We start from the raw sequence: 23,704 nt of genomic DNA, 5'->3' as shown, positions 1-23,704 counted from the left end.
TCCAGCCCTAACTTTATTTAGAATAACCCTCTGCATAAATACAAAGCTATTTTATTTGACAGGTAACTGAAAGGGAAATGTTTCCTAGGTAGTTACATATAAAACGTCTTGTTTACATTTCAAAAACAAGTAAGTTTAAGCGAGGTATAAAATTGTATACCTAAACAGGGTGTGATGGCCCACGCCTCTAATTCCAGCATTCCCAAGGCTAAGGTAGGACTGTTACTGACTTTGAAGCTAGTCTGGGCTAACCATTAACAATGCCAAGATGTTATCCTGCCCTGCCCCACCCTGTTTTGAGGATTACTTTAACGTTATGAAGATAATTTAATTTTAGACTTACAACATTTTTCTTTTCTTTTTTTCAAGATAGGGTCTCACTCTAGCCCAGGCTGACCTCACAGCGATCCTCCTACCTCTGCCTCCTGAGTGCTGGGATTGAAGATGTACACCACCACACCCAGCAAAGCTATAAAATTTATTTGGTCCTTGTGATTAGGAATATACATGTATGTATGTACATATATATAATGTATATACTCTATATTACTGATATGGTAATGATAACTTATAAGTGAGTACTCATATAAATTAAAAAATAGTAAATCAGCCGGACATGGTGGCACTCGCCTTTAATCCCAGCACTTGGGAGGCAGAGGTAGGAGGATTGCCATGAGTTTGAGGCCACCCTGATACTGTGAATTCCAGGTCAGCCTAGGGTAGAGCAAGACCCTACCTCAGAAAAAAAAAGTAACTTATCTTAAACCTTTCTAAGTTTATTCAAAGCCGGGCGTGGTGGTACATGCCTTTAATTCCAGTACTCAGGGGGCAGAGGTAGGAAGATCACCAAGAATTCGAGGCCACCCTGAGACTACATAGTTAATTCCAGGTCAGCCTGGGCCAGAGTGAGACCCTGCCTGTCCCATGGGATAACGAAGATATGGCACATTTATACAATGGAGTTCTACTCAGCGGCAAAGAAAAATGAAGTTATGAAATTTGCAGGAAAATGGATGGATCTGGAAAGGATTATACTCAGTGAGGTAACCCAGGCCCAGAAAGCCAAGCGTTGCATATCTGGATCCTAGCTACAGATGACTGGGCTTTGGTGTGAGAAGGAAAAGACTCAGTAGCAGAGGTCAGTAAGCTAGAAAAGAGAAAGGAAGGGAGGAGGGTACTTAATAGGATGGTATTGTATACATGTAAGTAGAAGAATAGATTAATGGGGTGAAAAGGCCCAAAATGAGATCTGGGGAAGAAATTGAGTAAAGGAAAGGTGCAGGTACAGCTAATCAAAATCTAAGGATATATGGGCTAGAGAGATGGCTTAGCGGTTAAGCACTTGCCGGTGAAGCCTAAGTACCAGGGTTTGAGGCTCCATTCCCCAGGACCCATGTTAGCCATATGTACAAGGGGGCACATGTGTCTGGAGTTCGATTTCAGTGGCTAGAAGCCCTGGCGTGCCCATTCTCTCCCTCTCTCTCTCTCTCTCTCTCTCTCTCTCTCTCTCTCTCTCTCTCTCTCTCTGCCTCTTTCTCTGTCTGTCACTTTCAAATAAATAAATAAACATAAAACAAAAAAAATAAAAAAAAAATCTAAGAGGATATAAATAAAACATATGTAATCCCACTTTTTTGGACAATGGAACACTCAGGAGACATAGATTGTTGCTAGAAAATTTTCAGTGCCAGGGATGTGAAACCTTCCTGTGAGTTGTTGGCTAGGGAGATCCCTGATGACCCCAAAACATTATAGGCCATTGCCGAGGCCCTTGGTTTCCCACCAGGAATATACGTAAGACTCTATTGCTGAAGACTCCATATACTTGGGCTGCAAGGCCACTGAGAAATCCTGCTGGAACTGAGCTGATAACCTCCTCCATGTGGACCAGCTGACAGAAAGCTGGAAGAATCCATTCTGTATGCAGTTCAATGGGAGAAAGAGAAATCAACAGTGAAGATACTTATCAGTGGACACTGCAAGTCTTATAATTGGCCAGCCAGGCCAAATGAGCCAATGGGTGCAATAGTGGCACATCTGTTATGGGGGAAACCAACTGCCCTCTAATTGGACTGGAGGCCCACTCCATGGGAAGGGAATACATCCTTGATACTGAAAACCTAAAATAGGGGTAGTCATGAGCCCTAGGGATGTAACGTCTGCTGTTGTCTGGCCAAATGTATATACTATGCTTATCAAAATGCCCAGTAAGCCGGGCATGGTGGTGCATGCCTTTAATCCCAGCACTCGGGAGGCAGAGGTAGGAGGATCGCCATGAGTTCAAGGCCATCCTGAGACTACATAGTTAATTCCAGGTCAGCCTGGACCAGAGTGAGACCCTACCTCGAAAAACCAAAAACAAAAAAAAAAAACCCAGTAAGCACTTTTGTTAATGTTCACACCCTTATATTAATGCTACTCTCACTTTTGGTTGAGAATCTTCTCTTTTCAGATGGCAGTGACCTTGGGACGACTCAGAATGTATCATGGTGATGGAAAGAAATGACCACAGTGCTCAGTACTGCAATATCTGTATCATACCTGCCAAGGCTTAGGGTCTAATGTGGAAGAGGTGGTGGAAAGAATGTAAGAGCCAAAGGAAGGGCAGGACTCCATACAACATGCTCCCTCCAGACACAAAATGGCCTGGATATCCATAGCCTCACAGTGCCGGACACTACCTCCATAAGACCATCATAATAGGAGGAAAAGATCATGACATCAAAAGTAAAAGAGAGACTGATTGAGATGGGGAGGGGATATGATGGAGAGTGGAGTTTCAAAGGGGTAGGTGGGGGGATGGAGGGTATTACCATGGGTTATTTTTTATAATTATGGAAGTTGTTAATAAAAGAATTAAAATATTAATAAAAATTTTTTTAAAACGTTATTCAAGAGGCTATATACTAAGATAACACCAGGGAACTTAATGACCCTCTGTAAATTAGGAGGGCCAGCATTTAATGTCAAATGGCCTTCAGAGGATACTTAAAAGTAATTAAGAATATAGGCAGGGAAAATGCAAGATTCTCCTATTTTTTTCTACAACTTCCATGATAATAAACAATATCTCATGGCAATTCCTTCTCTCCCCCCACTTTTTCCTTTGAAACTCCACTCTCCATCATATCCTCTCCCCCTCTCAATCAGTCTCTCTTTTATTTTGATGTCATGATCTTTTCTTCCTATTATGATGGTCTTGGGTAGATAGTGTCAGGCACTGTGAGGTCATCAATATCCAGGCCATTTTGTGTCTGGGGGGAGCACATTGTAAGGATCCTACCCTTTCTTTGGCTCTTACATTCTTTCCACCACCTCTTCCACAATGGACCTTGAGTCTTGGAAGGTGTTATAGAGATATTTCAGTGCTGAACACTCCTCCGTTTTATCTTCTCAGCACCATGATGCCTTTTGAGTCATCCCAAGGTCACTACCATCTGAAAACACAAACTTCTCTAACCAAAAGTGAGAGTAGCATTAATATATGGGTATGAACATTAAGAGAAGTGCTTCCTGGGCAGTTTGGTGAGCATAGTATATACATTTAGCCAGACAGCAACAGATGTTACACCCCTAGGGCTCATGACTACCCCTGTTGTAGGTTTTCAGTATTAGGGATATATTCCCTCCCATGGAGCAGGAACCTGGGCCAATTAGAGGGCAGTTGGTTTCCCCCATAACAGATGTGCCACTATTGCACCCATTGGCTCATTTGGCCTGGCTAGCCAAATAGAAGACTTGCAGTGTCCACTGTTGAGTATCTTCACTGGTGATTTTTCTCTCTCCCATTGAACTGCATGCAGCATGACTTTTTCTAGCTTTCTGTTAGCTGGTCTACATGGAGGTTTTCAGCTCAGCTCCAGTGACATTGCAGCCCAAGTATGTGGAGTCTTCAGCAATAGGGTCTTACCATCTATTCCTGGTGGGAAAGCAAGGGCCTCGGCAATGGCCTGTAATGTTTTGGGGACATCAGGGACCTCCCTGGCCAAGAACTCACTGAAAGGTATCCCATCCCTGGCACTGAAAAATTTCTAGTAACAATCTATAACTCCTGTGTGTTCCATTGTCCAATCCTATTCTTTTTCTTATTTATTTATTTGGTTTTTCAAGGTAGGGTCTCACTCTAACTCAGGCTGACCTGGAATTCACTGCATAATCTCAGGGTGGCCTCAAGCTCATGGCAACCCTCCTACCTCTGCCTCCTGAGTGCTGGGATTAAAGGCATGTGCCACCATGCCCAGATTGTTTTACAATTTTTTTTTTTTTTTTAAGAATAGGAGAGGAGAAGCCATGCATGGTGGCATACACCTTTAATCCTAGCACTTGGGAGGCAGAGGTAGGAGGGTTGCCATGAGCTTGAGGCCACCCTGAGATTATGCAGTGACTTCCAGGTCAGCCTGAGCTAGAGTGAGTCCCTACCTCAAAAAATAAATAAATAAAAGAATACAGAGTGAATTCCAGGTCAGCCTGGGCTATGGTGAGACCCTACCTTAAAAAAAAAAAATTTTTTTTTTTTCCAAACAAGATTAGGGAGCTGACCTGAAGCCCTGAGAAAATTCAAACTCTCCCTAAAACAGTTCAGCTAGAGTCAAACCAGAGGCTTCAAGGCAGGAGTCCCCCTCCCCCCGCCACACACACACCTGCCTCCAAACACACTGTCCCATAAAGAGGAAAGATGAGTCACTGGCTGGCAGGGCATGAGAATGGCTAGGCCCAAGGCCATGGAAAGTGAGGAACACTGCTGTTTGAGCTACTGGGGAGTTCCATCTCTCCACAGCCTGACACTGGGGAAGAGATTATATAATGGAAGAAGACAAGCCGAGATGAAAGTCTTGCTGCAAGTTTAGGCCAAAGCCTCTGAGCTTAAGGTGGACGAGATGCTTGGGCTGGATCTGATGGGGTGTTCACACTGAAATTGCCTCTGGCTGGCTCCATGCTAATGCCAGGAATGCCAGCCTTTGTTTTCTCATGGCTTTGGCACTGAGAGAAATGTATCTATTTCAAAATTTGTCTCACCTCCCGTGATTTTTCTTTGACAAGATTTGAAGATTTTGGGGCTACAGAGATGGCTTAGTGGTTTAGGCACTTGCCTGCAAGCCAAAGGGTGCAGGTTCTTTTCCCCCAGTACCCATGTAAAACCAAATGGTGCCTATGTCTGAAGTTCGTTTGCAATGGCTGGAGGCCCTGGCATGCCAATTCTCTCTATATATGCTTCTTTCTCTCTCTCAAATAAATAAATAAATATATTTTTAATTTATATATTTATTTGACAGACAAAGAGAATGTGAGAATGGGTGTACCAGGGCCTCTAGTCACTGCAAATGAACTCCAGATGTGCACACCCCCTTGTACATCTGACTAACATGGGTCCTGGGGAATCAAACCTGGGTCCTTTGGCTTTGCAGGCAAATGCCTTAACCACTAAGCTATCCCTCCAGCCCAATTTAAGTATTTAATACTTAGTTATAGCCAGGGGTAGTGGTGCACGCCTTTAATCCCAGCACTTGGGAGGTGGAGGTAGGAGGATCGATATGAGTTCCAGGCCACTCTGAGACTACATAATGAATTCCAGATCTTCCTGAGCTAGAGTGAGACCCTACCTCACAAAACCAAAAAATAAAAATAATTAATTAATTAAATATGTAGTTTATTTTGCTGGCTTTAACGTGTTTTTATGCTTTTAGGATGGGTTACAAAAAATGTCTCGTATCATCTTAATTTTTTTTCTCTCTTTCTTTTTTTTTCCCCCCCCTGAGGTAGAGTCTCACTCTAGCTCAGGCTGACCTGGAACTCACTATGTAGTCTCAAGGTGGCCTCGAACTCGTGGCAATCCTACCTCTGCCTCCTGAGTGCTGAGATTAAAGGCGGGTGCCACCACACCTGGCCTAAAACTCAGGTTCTTGATACTGTCCAGTCTTTCCCTTCCTATGGCCCATTTCATACTCTCTTATTTTCAGGAGCAGCTGGCGCATGAGGGATCAAACCTAATGACGACCGACAGGTGGCCGTTATCCATGTCCCCAGCTTTGGGTGCCTCTCTTATGTTACAGCAGATATGCTTTCAGGATTTACCCAGGCTACTGCTCAAGCAGAGGAAAAGATTATACATGTTATTGCCTATATAATAACAATTTTGGCTATTTTAAGATTGCCCCTAATGTTAATACTGATAATGCTCCTGCTTATGCGAGAGTTCACTTCACTCCCTTTCTTGCTGACTGGCCTATAATACATACTACTGGGATTCCATACCATACACAAGGCCAAGCTGTGGTTGAGTGCAAAAATCATACTCTGAAACTCTCCCTTGCAAAACAAGGAATGGGGGAAGTTATAATTCTCCCAGAGAACAATTGGTTGTGGCATTATATGCTGCAAGTTATGAAACTGTGGATGAGGATAGATGTTCAGCTGCACAGAGGCACTGGACAAGGAGGCTCCAGTCACTGTCCCTCAGCCTATGTGGTGGAAGGACATAACACATAACGACTGGAAGCCAGGCTATGTAAAAGTATGGGCTCAGGAAATTGCTTGTATATCCACAGAAGCAAGAGAATGGCAACCCTCCTACCTCTGCCTCCCAAGAGAAGATATCTGGAGTAGGGCACAGTAGCCTATGCCTTCAATCCCAGCACTCAGGTGGCAGAGGTAGGAGGATCTCTTTGAGTTTGAGGCCAGCCTAGGACTACAGAGTAAGTTCCATGTCAACCTGAGCTACAGTGGGACCCTACCTTGAAAAGAAAAAGAAAAAGCTAGACATGGTGGCACATGTCTTTAATCCCAGCACCCGGGAGGCCAAGGTAGGAGGATCGCTGAGTTTGAGGCCACCCTGAGACTCCATAGTGAATTCCAGGTCAGCCTGGGCTAGAGCGTGAACCTATCTCAAAAATAACGAGAAAAAAAAAAAGAGAGAGAGAGAGAGAGAGAGAGAAAGAGGATATCTGGGTGCCAGCAACAAGAGTGAAGCCTCAACATGAAGCAACAGGGACAGTGACAAAACTTTGATGTTGGAAACAACTTGGAGTCATTCTTCAAAAGAAAGTGTAACATGGTTCCAAAACAAGAAAGTACTTCTCAGGCAGTGCAAGCTTTTATCCCTACATGGGGGCAATTAAAAAAAATTCACACAAGGACCTGGAGAGATGGTTCAGTGGTTAAGGCCCTTGCCTGTAAAGCCAAAGGATCCAGGTTCCCCAGGACCCACATAAGCCAGATGCACAAGGGGGCACACACGTCTGGAGTTCATTTGCAGTGGCTGGAGGCCCTGGTGTGCCCATTCTCTTTCTCTGTCTGCCTCTTTCCATCTCTCTCAAGTAAATTAAATAAATATATATTTTTTAATTTAAAAACTCATACAACACCAGGTGTGGTGTTGCACGCCTTTAATCGCAGCACTGGAGGGGCAGAGGTAGGAGGATCACCATCAGTTTGAGGCCACCCTGAGACTACATAGTGAATTCCAGGTCACCCTGGGCTAGAGTAAAACCCTACCTCAAAAAAATAAAAAAAACACCACGAGGCTGAATGGCAGACTAAAACTGCCAGTGGGGAACTTAGCCCTATGACTATGTTCCTAATGATGCGTGCTCTCATTCATTCTGTATGGTCCAAAACTTATGTCTGCCAACTATTGAACAAGTTGGCCCAGCTGTTACAGGTTGTCCTTTGATTTTGTTGTTGTTGTTGTTTGTTGTTGTTTGAGGTAGGGCCTCACTCTAGCTCAGGCTGACCTGGAATTCACTATGTAGTCTCAGGGTGGCCTTGAACTCATGGTGATTCTCCTGCCTCTGCCTTCCAATTGCTGGGATTAAAGGCATGTGCCACTATTCCCGGCTCCTCCTTTGATTTTGAATTGCACTTTTTTCTGTTCAGAGATGGTGGTGGGCCCTATTAGATGATATAAGGATGGGAGGGAAATATTGAATCAGGTTAATAGGTTAGGCCAATGGAGAAATGTTACTAACAAACCAAAAAGGAATAATATTCAGTATGGTATATATAAGCAGACAGGCTATGCTCAGGATGCTGGCTTGTATAATTGTGCAAAAAACAAAGAAGGCTCTAATGTAGGTACTATTTATTTCACTGCTGGTATCAATATTAGTTTGTCTTCAGGCAATTCTGAACCTAATAAGGATCAGAATTTTTGGATTCAGTTTGCAGTTAACATAAATAAGAAGGTATTTTGGAGAGCTGAAGGGGTGGCTTAGCAGTTAACGTGCTTGCCTGCAAAGCCAAAGGACCCAGATTTGATTCCCCAGGACCCATGTAAGCCAGATGCACAAGGTGGCACATGCATCTGGAGTTCATGTGCAGTGGCTAGAGGCCTTGGTGTGCCATTCTCTCTGTCCCAAATAAATAAAAATATTTTTAAAAAATTAAAAGAATGCATTTTGGGGCTGGAGGGATGGCTTAACATTTAAGGCACTTGCCTGCAAAGCCAAAGGACCCAGGTTCGATTCCCCAGGTCCCACATAAGCCAAATGTACGCCACCACGCCCAGCCCCGGCTTACTTAGTTTTTGTTGTTGTTGTTTATTTGAGAGCAACAGAGAAAGAGGCAGAGAGAGAGAGAGAGAGAGAGAGAGAGAGAGAGAGAGAGAGAATGGGCGCGCCAAGGCTTCCAGCCTTTGCAAACGAACTCCAGACACGTGCGCCCCCTTGTGCATCTGGCTAAAGTGGGTCCTGAGGAATTAAGCCTCGAATTAGGGTCCTTAGGCTTCACAGGCAAGCACTTAACCGCTAAGCCATCTCTACAGCCCCCACTTACTTAGTTTTTAATGAGTTCACAAAGAAAGGCGGACATATAGGGGATGTTTAGCCTGTCCTAGTAAAAACTTTCTGTTTGCAGAACTCTGATTCTGTTGACACTGTGTTTCGGGAATAAGGACATCTGTGCTTATTCCAGAGTGTGGGAACAGTTTGTGGTGCACTCTCTTATTGTTAGGTAGATCTAATATTCATCTGCAGTTTCAGCCAGAATGCCTCCTGCTTCTGAGATAGGGAGTTGCCATCTACTTTGTTTTGCTTAAGCCGTTATCTGCATAAGTGGTGAAGGAACCTTGTACACAGAGCTGTTCTAATAAAAGTTCTGCAGGCTGCTGCCTCTGGGCTTCTGTGCAGAAGAAATCGCCTGGAGTCCTCTGGTTCTGTTGCTTCATCCTGGTTACAGATAATTTCATTGGCACCAGTTATTCAGGACCTGGAAACAGGTTTGGCTGGTGTCAGCAGGTGACCATGGCAACACAGGCTGTCTTGGAATGCACTATGTAGTCTCAGGGTGGCTTTGAACTCATGGCAATCTTCCTACATCTGCCTCCTGAGTGCTGGAACCAAAGGCATGCACCACCACTCCTGGTTTTTGAAGGGAAAAAAAGGTATAGGCAGCTTACATGAGTATAGACAACTCCCTCTCCCACCCCAATTCTCCCTTCAAATCCCCCCTCCACTGAATCCCTTCTTCTTTCCAATTAGTCTCTCTTCCATTTTGATGTCATCATCATTCCTATTATGAAGGTCTTGTGTAGGTAGTATCAGGCACTGCAAGGTCATGGATATTCAGGCCATTTTGTGTCAGGAAGTTTACATTGTAAGCAGTCCTACCCTTCCTTTGGCAGTTACCTTAACTGCTAAGCCATCTCTCCAGGCCAGCCATAGGCTTTTGACTAAGTTTTCAGTACTGAGTAGGAGTTCCCTCCTGTGGATCAGGCTTCCAGTTCAAGTAGAGAGCTGTTCATCTCCCCCCTAATAGACAAGCCACTATTGCACCATTTTCTAATACACCATTCAACCCCACACTCATCAATGAACATCAACCTGTGAAGTTAGTGACCCTCATGATCCAGTCACTTCTCAATAGCACCATCAGCTGGAGATCGAGCCTTTGACACACAAGCCTTGGGGACATCTCAGATCCACCTATGTTCTACATGGTGGCTCTACATGAGCTGCATTCTCATTGCTGACCATCTTCCAATTATCCACCGTCCTCCTGGTAGTGGGGATTTAGACTGTCATGTCTTGGTATGGCTTGGGTCATAAACACTTCTGCCATGAAGTTTCTATTTCATATTTTCTGGTGCAAGTATATGGATATTTTCTTTTTTTCTTTTTTCTTTGTTTTGAGGTAGGATTTCATGCCAGCCCAAACTGACCTGGAATTTACTATGTAGTCTCAGGGTAGCTTTGGACTCATGGCGATCCTACCTCTTTCCCCCAACCAAGTGCTGGAATCAAAGGCATGCCTGGCTGACACTTTTTTTTTTCACCACTTTTTAAATTTTTAATTTATTTTTAATTTTTTAAATTTTTTTATTAACACTTTCCATGATTATAAAAAATAACCCATGGTAATACCCTCCCTCCCCCCCCCACTTGCCCCTTTAAACTCCACTCTCCAATACCCCCTTCCCATCTCAATCAGTCTCTTTTACTTTTGATGTCTTGATCTTTTCCTCCTCTTATGATGGTCTTATGCAGGTAGTGTCAGGTACTGTGAGGCTATGGATATCCAGGCCATTTTGTGTCTGGAGGGAGCATGTTGTAAGGAGTCCTGCCCTTCCTTTGGCTCTTACATTCTTTCCACTACCTCTTCTGCATTAGACCCTAAGCCTTGGCAGGTGTGATACAGATATTGCAGTACTGAGCACTGCGGTCATTTCTTTCTATCACCATGATACATTCTGAGTCATCCCAAGGTCACTGCCATCTGAAGAGAAGATTCTCAACCAAAAGTGAGAGTAGCATTAATATAAGGGTGTGAACATTAACAGAAGTGCTTACTGAGCAGTTTGATAAGTGACACTTTTTAAATATGGACATTTTTGGTAGGTATGTTTCTAGGAACTGGATTACTGAGTCATTGTTTGTTTAGCTTTGAAAGATACTGTGTTCTGGTTGCTTCATGTGCTTATGTTGGCAGCTAAAACAAAATAAATGGACCAAAGCAAACATCTGTGAGCCACTGGCTTGCTACTTCTGGCCTAGTACACTTTCAGTTCACATGGGAGAAAAATCTTTATAGGGTAAGTTCAAGTTTCAGCACGTTTTCCCTTGCTTAAGACCCTGAAATGTCTGTACTTTTTTGGATAATAGAATAATACTCCCTCCTTTTTTATGCCTCTTTTTACTGATCCTCACCAGGCATTTCCTACAACTTTACCTTTGTAATTTTTTTTTTTCCCCAGGTAGGGTCTCACTCTAGCTCAAGCTGACCTGGAATTCACTATGTAATCTCAGCATGACCTCAAACTCACAGTGATCCTTCTACCTCTGCTTCCCGAGACTGCTGGGACTGAAGGCATAAACCACCATGCCCAGCTTTTTTTATATTTGAGAAAGTGGCAGAGATGAACTTCAGATGCACCCGGAACCTTGTGCATCTGTCTTACATGGGACCTGGGTCCGTTTACTTTTCAGGCAAGTGCCTTAAAGGTTAAGCCATCTCTCTGCCTCCACCTCCACCCCCACCAAACACAACTTTATCTTTGCTATTCTGCCATCCTCAAGATCCTTGAGAAATGCCAAGTAGTATAGTAAGTCTGCAGGCCTTGAAAGGTACATGACAACACACACGCACAAACCCTGCCTTCCCCTTTCCTCCCTAGGCCAATTTGTGTACTTTCTGTTCCTATTAAATTAGAAACCCCAGGTCTTGTGAGGACACAGGTTTGCAGGCTCTGTCACCCTTTCTCAGGACCTTCACAGTGCCTGACAGAGGACAAGCATTCTTGGGAGCTGAGCCACAGAACAAAGTAGTACTACTGGGGCTGGAGAGATGGCTTAGCAGTTGAGGCGCTTGCCTGCAAAAGCCAAAAGACCTCGGTTCGATTCCCCAGGACCCACGTAAGTCAGATGCAAAAGGTGGCGTGCATGCATCTGTAGTTCATTTGCAGTGGCTAGAAGCCATCCTGCCCAATTGTTCTCCCTAGTCACCTCGGGTTCCACTTTCCTGTATTCTTCTTCAGATACACACTGAATGTGGATGGAAATAATTTTATTAAATATTTATTTGCAAGCAGAGAGAGAGATGGGGATGGGGTGGAGAAATATGGGCACACCAGGCCTGTAGCCCATGCATGTGGTGGCGCACCCCTTTAATCCCAGCACTTGGGAAGCACAAGTAGGATTGCAGTGAACTCAAGGCCAGCCTGAGCGTAGAGTGAATTCCAAGTCGGCCTGGCTACAGTGAGACCCTACTTCGAAAAAGAAAACAAGAAAGATGCCACAACTTATCTGCTATCAAATGATGGACACATTAGCCTGCTTTCAATGTTTCACTCCAAGTGAGGCAGGACAAAAGATGGGGGAAATTATGCCTCTGGACCTGGAAAGAAAATGGGCAAATTGTCCTATCATTTGAGGGTGGTGGTTTGGTTTGCCCCTGCTGCTAATAAAGACAAGATGCCACTGACACAACTCCAGATGGCCCATGGAGACGTTTTCCTAAACATCTTGTCAGTGCGCTTGCTTATGGATGAAATGATCACGAACTTTCCCTTTTCCCCAAACCATCTTGCTGTTTACCAAGAACAATTCTTTACTTTTTATCACTTTAAAAAATATTTTGGGGGGGGGCTGGAGAGATGGCTTAGCGGTTAAGCGCTTGCCTGTGAGCTTAAAGATCCCGGTTCTAGGCTCGATTCCCCAGGTCCCACGTTAGCCAGAGGCACAAGGGGGCGCACACGTCTGGAGTTCGTTTGCAGTGGCTGGAGGCCCTGGCGTGCCCATTCTCTATCTGCCTCTTTGTGACTGTCACTCTCAAATAAACAAGTAAAATTTTTTTTAAAAACCATTAAAAACTTTTTAAAAATACATTTTTTTGAGCTGAGCATGGTGGCGCACGCCTTTAATCCCAGCGCCTGGGAGGCAGAGGTAGGACTGCTGTGAATTCGAGGCCACCGAGACTACATAGTGAATTTCAGGTCAGGTGAGCTGCAAACACCAGACACACAAGTTTGAGACAGAGATAAAGAATGGGCGCCAGGACCTCCAGCCACTGCAAACGAACTCCAGATGCGTGCAGCCCCTTGTGCATCTGATTTACATGGGTCCTGGGGAGTTCGACCTGGGTCCTTGGGATTCACAGGCATACGCCTTAACCGCTAAGCCATCTCTCCAGGCCCATGAAAGCCTAGTTTAAAAAAATTATGGGGGGCTGGAGAGATGGCTTAGCGGTTAAGCGCTTGTCTGTGAAGCCTAAGGACCCCGGTTCGAGGCTCGGTTCCCCAGGTCCCACGTTAGCCAGATGCACAAGGGGGCGCACGCGTCTTGAGTTCGTTTGCAGAGGCTGGAAGCCCTGGCGCGCCCATTCTCTTTCTCTCTCCCTCTATCTGTCTTTCTCTCTGTGTCTGTCGCTCTCAAATAAATAAATTAATTAAAAAATAATAATAATAATAATGACTGAAGATATTATTTAAAAAAAATTGAAAAAAAAATTATGGGGGCTGGTTAAGGCGCATGCCTGTGAATCCCGAGGTTCAACTCCCCAGGACCCATGTAAACCAGATGCACAAGGGGGTGCATACATCTGGAGTTCCTTTGCAGTGGCTGTAGGCCCTGGTGTACACCATTCTCTCTCTCTGCCTATTTCTGTACCTCTCTGAAATACATAAATAAAAGCAAAAAATTTTTTTAAAAAATTATGAGAGAATGGGCACTCCCAGCCACTACAGATGAACTCCAGATGCATCTGCCACCTTGTGCATCTGCCTTACGTGGGTCCTGGAGAATCGAACCTGGGTCCCCATCTCTCCATCCCAGGAAAAGCTTTTTTAAATTTTTGTTTGTTTATTTGAGAGCGACAAAGAGAGGGAGAAAGAGGCAGAGAGAGAGAGAGAATGTGCGCATCAGGGCCTCCAGCTACTGCAAGCAAACTGCAGATCATGTGCCACCTTCTGCATCTGGTTTAAGAAGGCACTGGGGAATAGAGCTTGGAACCGGGGTCCTTAGGCTTCACAGGCCAGCGCTTAACCGCTAAGCCCTCTCTCCAGCCCTTATTTGTTTACTCATATCTTTTATATTGGAGGTAGGGTCTCACTCTAGCTCAGGATGACCTGGAATTCACTGTGTAGTCTCAGGGTGGCCTCGAACCCACGGCGATCCTCCTACCGAATGCTGAGATTAAAGGCGTGCGCCACCTTGCCTGACCAAGAAAACCCTTTTTCTACCCGCCGTCCTGAACTTCTCTCATGACAGCAGCAGGAGTCGCGAGCTCTCGGGCTCACCGCCGAGACCCACGGTCTCCGTCCGACTGTACGCAGCTCGGACAAGCAGCAACCCGGACAGGGGCCGGTGATGCGAGGCGACTCCCGGAGCTCAGCGGCCAATCGGCCGAGCCGCGGACCCACACGACACAACCGCGCGCAACGCTCGCAAGGACGTGACGCTCTCCTCGCGCAAGCACAGGCCGCACCGACTTAACAGCTGGAGGAGGCACACAAGAGCGCGCGCGCGGTAAAAGCGGCGCCTGCGCAGTGCCTTGCGCGCATGCGCAACAGCGCCCGCGCCGCTTCCCTTCCCACGACCCCCTCGCCCACGCCTGCGCACTGAGCCTCGCGTCCCACCAGCCCGCGGTGCGGCACTTGCACGCTCGGTTTTCTCAGTCCTCCAGACTACCAAAAACACATCCCCCCTCTCCCCTAACTCCCGCCACCCAAGACATGTGTACTGAGGAGCCCTGGGCGCCCGCGGATGCCGGAGCTGGCGGGCTCGCGGGCGCCCAGGTGTCCCAGGGGCTTGTGGGAGGACGACGCGGAGGGGGGGGTCACGTGACGCGCTCCCGCCAATCAGCGCGCAGACCGCATTTTGCACCTCGGCTTCAAACAAACTATCTAGTGGGCTCGGGCGGCTCCGGGGCCCGCCCCCTCCGCTTGGGTCGGGGGCCCGCGCTAGGGCCGGGGGGCGGGGGGCGGGGCTCGGGGCCGAGTGACAGCTCCGTTCGCCTATGCGGGGCCGCGGGGCCGCTGAGCGCGCGGGCGCCGTGGGTCCTGCAGCCAATAGAGTCTGGGGGCGTCTGGAACGCCGGGCCGGCGTGGTTGCGGGAGGAGGGGTGGCGAGGGAAAGAGGAGGAGGAGGAGGAGGAGGAGGGGGCGGGCTCCAATCCGGTTCCATCCGGTTCTCCCACCGCCCCCGCCGCGGGTCCTAGCAGTTCGGGCGGCGGGAGGCGGAGCGGCGGCGGCGGGCAGGCAGCGTAGCTTCGGGAAGGTTCTCGCGCGCCCCGGCCCGCAGCATCCGCACGCGCCGCCAAGATGCCCAAGAGGAAGGTGAGCGCGGGCGCGGGTGTGCACGGGGCTGTGCACGGCCGCCGCGGGGCCCCGCCGTGCGCGCGGGGCCGGCCCGGGCTCCCGGGGGAAACGATCCCGCACGAAGGCGGGAAGGCGCGCGGGGCGGTGGGCGCGCGGGGTCCGGGTGGGGGTTGCGGGTTCTGGAAGGTTCGGGGGCGGACGGGGGGGGTGTGTATTGGGGCTGGGGAGGGGGGAGACGCGCGGCGGGAAGCGTGACGTCACGCGGCCGGGCATTGTTCTGGCGGCCGGGGGGCGGGCCTGCGCCCACTCCCGCGCGCGCGCGCGTGTGTCTGTGTGCTTGCTCCGCAGGTGAGCTCGGCCGACGGCGCGGCGAAGGACGAGGTGAGCGGGGCCCGGGGCGGCGGGCGTGGGGGCGTGGGCAGCCGTTCTCCTGCCGGTCCCCGTGTGGCTTGCTCTCGCTCACCGTGTGTCCTTTTCTGTCCCCAGCCCAAGCGCAGGTCGGCCAGGCTGTCCGCGGTAAGTACGGCGAGCCACCCACTCGCGGGCGTGCCGTGGGACGGTGCCGCGTGACCACGCTTAGCTCTGCTTTTCCCTCCCTCCCCCTTCCAGAAACCGGCTCCTGCGAAAGTGGAAGCGAAGCCAAAAAAAGCAGCGGGAAAGGTAGGTGTCCGGACTCACGGGCGCCTGCCAGCCTGGTGCTCTTCCTCTTCCTCCACTTCCCCGAGCTTGCTTTTTGGTTTCTGTGCATTGCATCCACCGGGCAGTGGAAATGATTGTGGTGAATGGGTAATTAAAGGGGCACCGTTGCGTTTAATGTAGGGCACTGGAGCGTATCTTGGTTTGAACATGACATGTTCTCCACAGACTGCGCACTGGATTTGTCTTTGTTGTGTTAAGTTCAGTAAGATGCATAGGGGGAGCGGGCAAAACGTAAATCTATGTAGCCTGAGTACTCAGAATGTAACGTGTCACATTAATGGTACTACAGGACTTAAGAACCTTCTCGCTGAGGGTGGTGGCACACACGTTTAATCCCAGGAATTGGGAGGCAGAGGTAGGACGATCACTGAGAGTTCGAGGCCAGCCTAAGACTACATAGTGGGTTCTAGGTTATCCTGGACTAGAGTGAGACCCTACCTTGAAAAAAACAAAAAGAAGGCGGAAAGAAAAAACAATAAAAGAAACTCTGGGTGAAGAGGGTTAAATATTTCAGATTACAAGAGAGATTTTTTTTTATGACGTGTATGTAGTTGCTAGTTCATTTCCCGCTTCTATACCCTTCTTAACAGTTAATAGGTAATTAAGCCTGAAGGCAGAAAAGATTCTATGCAGGGCACCCCACGCCTAGGCAGATCATCAATCATCCTCTTGTAGGGCCAGGGCTAAGTTAGGATCCAGGGGTTTTCTATCAATGTGTGTGTGTGTGTGTGTTCTTGTTTTAAGAACTTGTCTGCCGCATACCTGTGTCCTGATGGTTTCTGAGATAGCCAAAACACGGGATGGTAGTTGCATTGCTTGGAGGAAAGATCAAGAAGTGTGTGTGTACATCATTTGTCGACTAAACACAAGTATTGCACAGTTTGCGTGTTTCATGATGGGATTAATTTCTTCCCATTCAAAAACAAGTCAAACCAGGCGTGGTGATGCATGCCTTTCATCTCTGCACTCTGGAGGCAAAGGTAGAAGGATCGTTGAAAATTCAAGGCCAACCGTTTCAGCTAGGGTAAAGACATGGAGAGGGGGGTGTACCACTTCAGGTCAGTAGTTGCTGTATTTGAAAATTTAAAAAAAGTCTCTGGCTCCTTTCTATAAAACAGATGGAAAAAGAAAATAGGTGGGGGCTGAAGAGAAGAGGCAGCATTAGTTTTCTTGATGATGAAGGGTTGTGTGATGGCTATCATTTTGTCCCTATTTATTTGAGCAAGATATAAAAGGCACACCAACCAGGGCCTCCAGCCACTGCAAACTCCAGACGCATGCGCCACCATGTGGGGTCCTGGGGGATCGAACCGAAGTCCTTTGGTTTTGCAGGCAAGCGCCTTTACTGCTAAGCCATCTCTCCAGGCGTCCTCCTACCCCCACCCCCGTAAGGTTTTATTCTAGACCAGGAATTCACTGTGTAGTATCAGGGTGGCCTTGAGCTCACGGAGATCCTTCTACCTCTGCCTCCTGAGTGCTGGGATTAAAGGTGTGCGACACCATGACCTGCATCCTCATTTATGCAGTACTAGGGAATCCAGTCTGTCCTGGCAGGCAAGGTGCTTTTGTGATCTTTCCAAGCTTGGGGTAGGGGTAAGCATCATTTTAGAATTTCTTGTTCTGCATAAGTAGTATCGGTTCTCTTAGGCCTAAAATAGGTGAACCCAATGTTCTCCTGAGCAGTGTACTGTTGCTCTTTGTTTTTCAATTCTAATCCAGGCTGACCCTGGAATTTACTGTGTAGATGTAGTCTCACGGAGATCCTCCTACCTCTACCTCCCAAGCGCTGGGATGAAAGGTGTATGCCAACGTGCCTGGTTAAAATTATTTTATTTTATTTGGCTAAAATTATTTTTTAAAAAATAGGCCTAGTGGCGCACGCCTTTCATCTCAGCACTCCGGAGGCAGAGGTAGGAGGATCCTTGTGAATTCAAGGCCACCCTGAGACTACATAGTGAATTCAAGAAGGTCAGCCTGGGCTAGAGTGAAACTCTACCTCGCAAAACCAAAAAGAAAAAATTTTTTTTTATTTTTTTTTTTATTTATTTTTTTTTTTTACTTGAGAGAGAAACGATGAGAAACAATGGGTGTAGTAGGGCCTCTTCCCACTATAAAGAGGTGTCAGATGCAGGACACACGTGCCACTTTGTGTATCCTGCTTTATGTGGGTACTGGAGATGGAACCTGGACAATCAGACTTTGCAAGCAAACACCATTTTAACTGCTGAGCCATCTTTCCAGCCTGATTTGAATTGATACATGTCAGTTGGCTAAAGTACTCTACTGTTAACCTGCTTAAGTCTTTTTGCTTTTTAAAAAAAAAAATTGGGGGGGTTCTGAGGAAATGGCTTAGCGGTTAAGGCATTTGCCTGTGAAGCCAAAGGACCCAAGTTCGATTTATTTTTCCAGGACCCACGTAAGCCAGATGCCCAAGGGGTGCATGCATCTGGCATTCATTTGCAGTGGCTAGAGGCCGTGGTGTGCGCACTCTCTTGCTGTCTGCCTCTGTGTGTATGTCTGTCTCTGTTTGTGTGTGTCTGTCTGTGTCCTCCCTCCCTCTCTCTGTCTCTCTCTCAAATAACAAATACTAAAAAAAGATTTTTTTGAGGTGGGGTCTCACTTTAGCCCAGGTGACCTGGAATTCACTGTGTAGTCAAGGGTGACCTCATACTCCTGATAATCCTCCTACCTCTGCCTCCCAAGTGCTGGGATTAAAGGCGTGCGTCACCACACCCAGCTCGCTTTTATTTTGATGTCCTCATCTTTTCCTCCTATTATGATAGTCTTGTGTAGGTAGTGTCATGCACTGCGAGGTCATGGATATCCAGGCCATTTTGTGTCTGAATGATTGCATTGTAACCAGTCCTACCCTTCCTTTGGTACTTGAATTCCTTCCACCATCTCTTCTGCAATGCACCCTGAGCTTTGGAAGGTGTGATAGATGTTTCAGTGTTGAGTATTCTGAGTCATCCCAAGGTCACCACCATCTGAAAAGAGAAGCTTCTCTAACCAAAAGTGAGAGCAGCCTTAATATATGCATATGAACATTAAGAGAAGTGCTTACTGGGCAGTTTGGTGAGCATAGTATTTACATTAGCCAGACAGCAGCAAGCGTTACACCCCTAGGGCTCATGACTACCCCGTCATGGGTTTTCAGTATTGGGCATGTATTCTCTCCCCTGGAGCGGGCCTCCAGTCCAACTAGAGAGCAGTTGGTTTTCCCCATAACGGATGCCACTATTGCACCTGTAGGCTCATTTGTCTTTGCTGGCTAAGTTTAAGGCTTGCAGTGTCCACTGTTGTTCATCTCCACTGGTGAATATTCTCTCTCCCCCATGGAACTGCATGCAGCGTAGCTTTTTCCAGCTTTCTGTCAGCTGGTTTACACAGAGGAGGTTTTCAGTTCAGCCCCAGCAGAATTTCTCAGTGACCTTGCAGCCCAAGTATGTGGAGTCTTTACCAATAAGAATTTTTGAAAATAATTTTAATACATTTTATTTATTTTAGAGAGTGAATGGGCACACCAGGACCTCCAGCCACTACAAACAAACTCCAGATGCATGCACACCCCTCCTCCCCGGTGCATCTGGCTTACATAGTAGTTCCTGGGCAATCAAACGGGGTCCTTTGGCTTTGCAGGCAAATGACTTAACTGCTAAGCCATCTCTCCAGCCTAAGGATTTTTTAATACAACCTTTGGACCCTAAATTAGCTGCTTATACAATCTTTAAAAATTAGTGGTAAATATTTGTTGAATTTCTTTCATTATAGGTGGGATGGTATTCAGGGATGCTCTTTTATATTTATGGCTTTTTTTTTGTTTGTTTGTTTTGTTTCGTTTTTCAAGGTAGGGTCTCACTCTAGTCCAGGCTGACCTGGAATCACTATGGAGTCTCAAGGTGGCCTCGACTCACAGCATTCCTCCTACCTCTGCCTCTTGAGTGCTGGGATTAAAGGCGTGAACCACCACATCCGGCCTATGCCTTAAATTTTGAACTGATTTCAAGTCATATCCTCACACTAATAAAGATAGTCAACACCCACAGCACGGTGCCCTTTCGGGGTGAATGGAATTGTGTGAGCATGCAAGTCTTGTCAGGACCATGGTTAGCTGTGTGGCAGATGGTTATTCATGCTTAAAAGGAATTGAATCTGCTGGGCATGGTGCGTATACCTTTCTTTAATCAGGAGTCTGAAGTAGGAGGATCACTGTGAGTTTGAAACCAGCCTGAGATTACATAGTGAATTCTTCCAGGTCAGCCTGGGATAAAGTAAAACCCTACTTCGAAAAACCAAAAAAGAAAACAAAAAAAAGAGGGATTTGTGAGGTTACATAGGAGAATATGCCAATAGCTTGTTGTGTGTGCGACGTTAGACAGTGGATGGTGGCGTGGAGAAGTGTGGCTCAAGCTTTACATTTAATAATAGTTCACCAGGCTTGATGTGCAAATGCTGTTATAAATCTTAGCAGTTTTCTCCCCATTGCTGGGGTAAAGCTTGTTTCCTGTACAAAGTGTTATGTGGTAACTCAGATTGACAGATATTGGTAAGGTACATACCATGACATCTGTCAGGGATATAATCTGTATCAAGTCAGAAAATCCAAGTGCAGAGTTTATTAAAATACTCTTTGGTGCATGCCTTTAATCCTGTCATTTGGGAGGCAGAGGTAGGAGGATCGCTGTGAGTTCATGGTCAGCCTGGGCTGGCGTGAGGCCCTACCTTGAAAACAACAACAATAATATACTCTTTGATTCTGTTTTAGGATAAACCTTCAGACAAAAAAGTGCAAGCAAAAGGGAAGAGGGGAGCAAAGGGCAAGCAGGCTGAAGTGACTAAGCCAGAGACTAAAGAAGACCTACCTGCCGAGAACGGAGAGGCAAAGAGCGAGGAGGTCAGAAGTTGCCTGTGAACGCTAGCCGTAGACATTAAGTTGGGTCTTCATGTGACAGAACAGTCTGTATGATTGTGAACAGTTTTGTACGGTTGCCCAAGTGGATAGACAGCTTTTTAATTCTTAAAAGTATTAACTTTTTAACTTTGGTTATTTTTAGATCATATTTTTAGTGATCAGCTACTTTCATTCCTGAATTAATATTTCTTTTCTTTTTACTGTGCTAGGGATCAAACTGAGAACCTTACACATTCTGGGCAAGCACATAATTAGGGAATTTATAACCAACAATGACAGGTTTTAGATATTTCTTCCAGTTCTAACTATATACAATATAGAAAGTACTAAATGATTTAAAATAGAGCCAGGTGTGGTGGTGCATACCTTCAACCCCAGCACTTGGGAGGCAGAGGTGGGATTGCCATGAGTTCAGGGCCACCCTTAGTCTACATAGTGAATTCCAGGTCAGCCTGGAGTAGAGTGAGACTACTTGAGGGGGGGGGATTTAAAATCAAACTACTGCTCCAGTCCCAATCATGATGAACTAGCTTGAGTCGGGTGTGATGGTGTGTGCCTATAATCCCAGCACTTGTCATGTGGAGACAGAAATGAGTTCATAGATAGCCTTTCTTTCTAGTAAATGTTACCAAACCATAATTGGTTCTCCTTATCCATGGTAATTATACCCTAAAAGATAGCCAGGAAGTCTAAGTTGTTATATCTGGGAGATATCACAGGGGTTAGGTTTCATACAACTCAGAAGTGCATGGTTTTAAGTGTATTTCTCTTCAGTGACACCTTATTAAGAATGTATATTAAGCCTGATGTGGTAGTGCACAGAGGTAGGAGGGTCATTGTCAGTTTAAGGCCACCCTGAGACTACATAGTGAATTCCAGGTCAACCTGGACCAGAGAGAGTCCCCACCTTGAAAACAATAAGTATGTATATTACATGCGGGTTATTAGTATTGAGCTCCAGAAGGGACAGCCTGTAACAGCCTCAAGGAAACTGTCAATGCATTTTCTCTGTGAGGTACCTCCCTGCTGCCCTGAACTTAGCAACACTAAACATCATTGGACACAGTACCTGAGAGTCGATTTAAACAGCAAAATAGCAATGAAACCCCCACAAAGTTGGGAAATATGCAACACTGAACAGACTGAAAAGAAACCCTTGTTTCTGTATTCAACCTGGAACAAGGCCAGGTGACAGGCTGGCCACTCTGCATGCACACTGCCACAGTAGTCTTGGGGTTCAGATCTTAGCAAAGGAAGTGAGGTTGCAAGCTCAGAATCTTAGACCAACTGTATTTTGAAGTGAGGCAGGTATGGGTATACCCACCCTGTTGACAATGCTTTCCCTCCATGCAGAGTCCAGCCTCTGAGGAAGCGGGAGAGGAAGACGCCAAGGCTGAGTAGTCATCCACCGTGTCCATCAGCATCCCTGTCTCCTTCTTGTACAATCCAGAGGAATATTTTTTATCAACTATTTTGTAAATGCAAGTTTTTTAGTAGCTCTAGAAACATTTTTTAAAAGGAGGGAATCCCACCTCATCCCATTTTTTAAGTGTAAATGATTTTTTTTAAGAGGTGAAATCATTTGCTGGTTGTTTATTTTTTGGTACAACCAGAAAATAGTGGGATATTGAATTATGGGAAGCTTTGACTGTCTTGGGTGTCAGCTTAACATTCCATAGGTGGGGGGTTAGTTTTATATCCTACAATACAAAGCATACTAAATGGCAATTTGGAGTCACATTTGTGCATTTAATATGTCTTGAATATTTTCAATTACTCCTAGTCTGTGTTTTTAGTAGAGCCGTTTCCTAAGAAAAAAAAACAAAAAACCACTCCTTGGTCACTGCCCTGTTGTCAGCACTGTGTGCCTCTGTGACATCTCTAGTCGTGGTAGTCCAGTGTTCTTAATAATTTTGATAACGTACTGTGAAAGATGAAAAATTTGCATTTGCAGTGTGTATGATACTAAAATTGTGAACCAGTGGGAGTTGAGTAGAGATTGTGAGCATTTGAAGATGTTTGTACACGAGAGCCTAATAAGGAAAAATGCCTCTAAGATTGAAGCTGGGTGTCACTGGAATAACTTCTAAAGAAACAATACATGGTCTTTAGATTTTTGGTACGTGTGTTAAGACTTGTGTACAATTGAAATGTTTGTGTACTGTTCCTCAGCACCAATAAAAGTATGAAAATATTTTTGAAGTGTCTGGTTTGGAAGGGGGGTAATTTTTTTTTTTAATTCCTGAAGTTTATGTGCTCCATTTTGGACAAGGCATCATTGTAAAGCCTGGGCTGGCCTCACTCCTACCTCAGCATCCTGAGGAGCTGGGCTGCAGGTGATGAGCACACGGGCACGTGTTTGATTCACTTCATGGCTTTTCCCCCTGGAGTCCCTTGAGATGGTACCAGGGCCTCTGCACTGATGTGTCAAATTAGGAGCTCAAGACTGCCAAGGTGTACCACTAGTGGGGGCTACTCATTGGGAAATACTACTTTAAAAAAAATGACTTGGGGATGGAGGTCTGGAGAGATGGATTAGCAAAATATATATATAATAAAACTTTAAAGAGAAAAGGTTGTAAAGCAGGAGACAGTAAAATCAGGCTGTGAAACAGCAGGATTAAATATTGTCTGCATTTCTGGATGGCTCAGCAGTTAATGGTGCTTGTTTGAAACACCTCATGGTCTGGGTTTTGGTTCCTCAGCTACCACATAAACCTCCCATTCATTTGCAACAGCAAGGAACCTGAACACACACTTCCACATGCAAATAAATACATACTGTTATTTTTATTTTTTTTCAAGGTAGGGTCTCACTCTGGTCCAGGCTGACCTGGAATTAACTATGT

The 23,704-nt window shown here is 46.1% G+C and overlaps 1 protein-coding gene across 1 annotated transcript; it reads left to right on the top strand.

The window, feature by feature from the left end:
* Positions 1 to 15,140: 15,140 nt before the first annotated feature.
* Positions 15,141 to 23,049, top strand: Hmgn1 (high mobility group nucleosome binding domain 1). The gene is made up of 6 exons (XM_045148671.1): positions 15,141 to 15,262; positions 15,593 to 15,625; positions 15,731 to 15,760; positions 15,854 to 15,904; positions 20,709 to 20,837; positions 22,209 to 23,049. The coding sequence occupies exons 1-6, from the start codon at positions 15,248 to 15,250 to the stop codon at positions 22,254 to 22,256; spliced, it is 306 nt and encodes a 101-aa protein (XP_045004606.1). The 5' UTR covers positions 15,141 to 15,247; the 3' UTR covers positions 22,257 to 23,049.
* Positions 23,050 to 23,704: the final 655 nt, after the last annotated feature.

The sequence above is a fragment of the Jaculus jaculus genome, chromosome 5, assembly GCF_020740685.1.
Source record: "Jaculus jaculus isolate mJacJac1 chromosome 5, mJacJac1.mat.Y.cur, whole genome shotgun sequence".
NCBI lineage: Eukaryota > Metazoa > Chordata > Mammalia > Rodentia > Dipodidae > Jaculus > Jaculus jaculus.
This window is presented reverse-complemented; position numbering and strand designations above follow the sequence as displayed.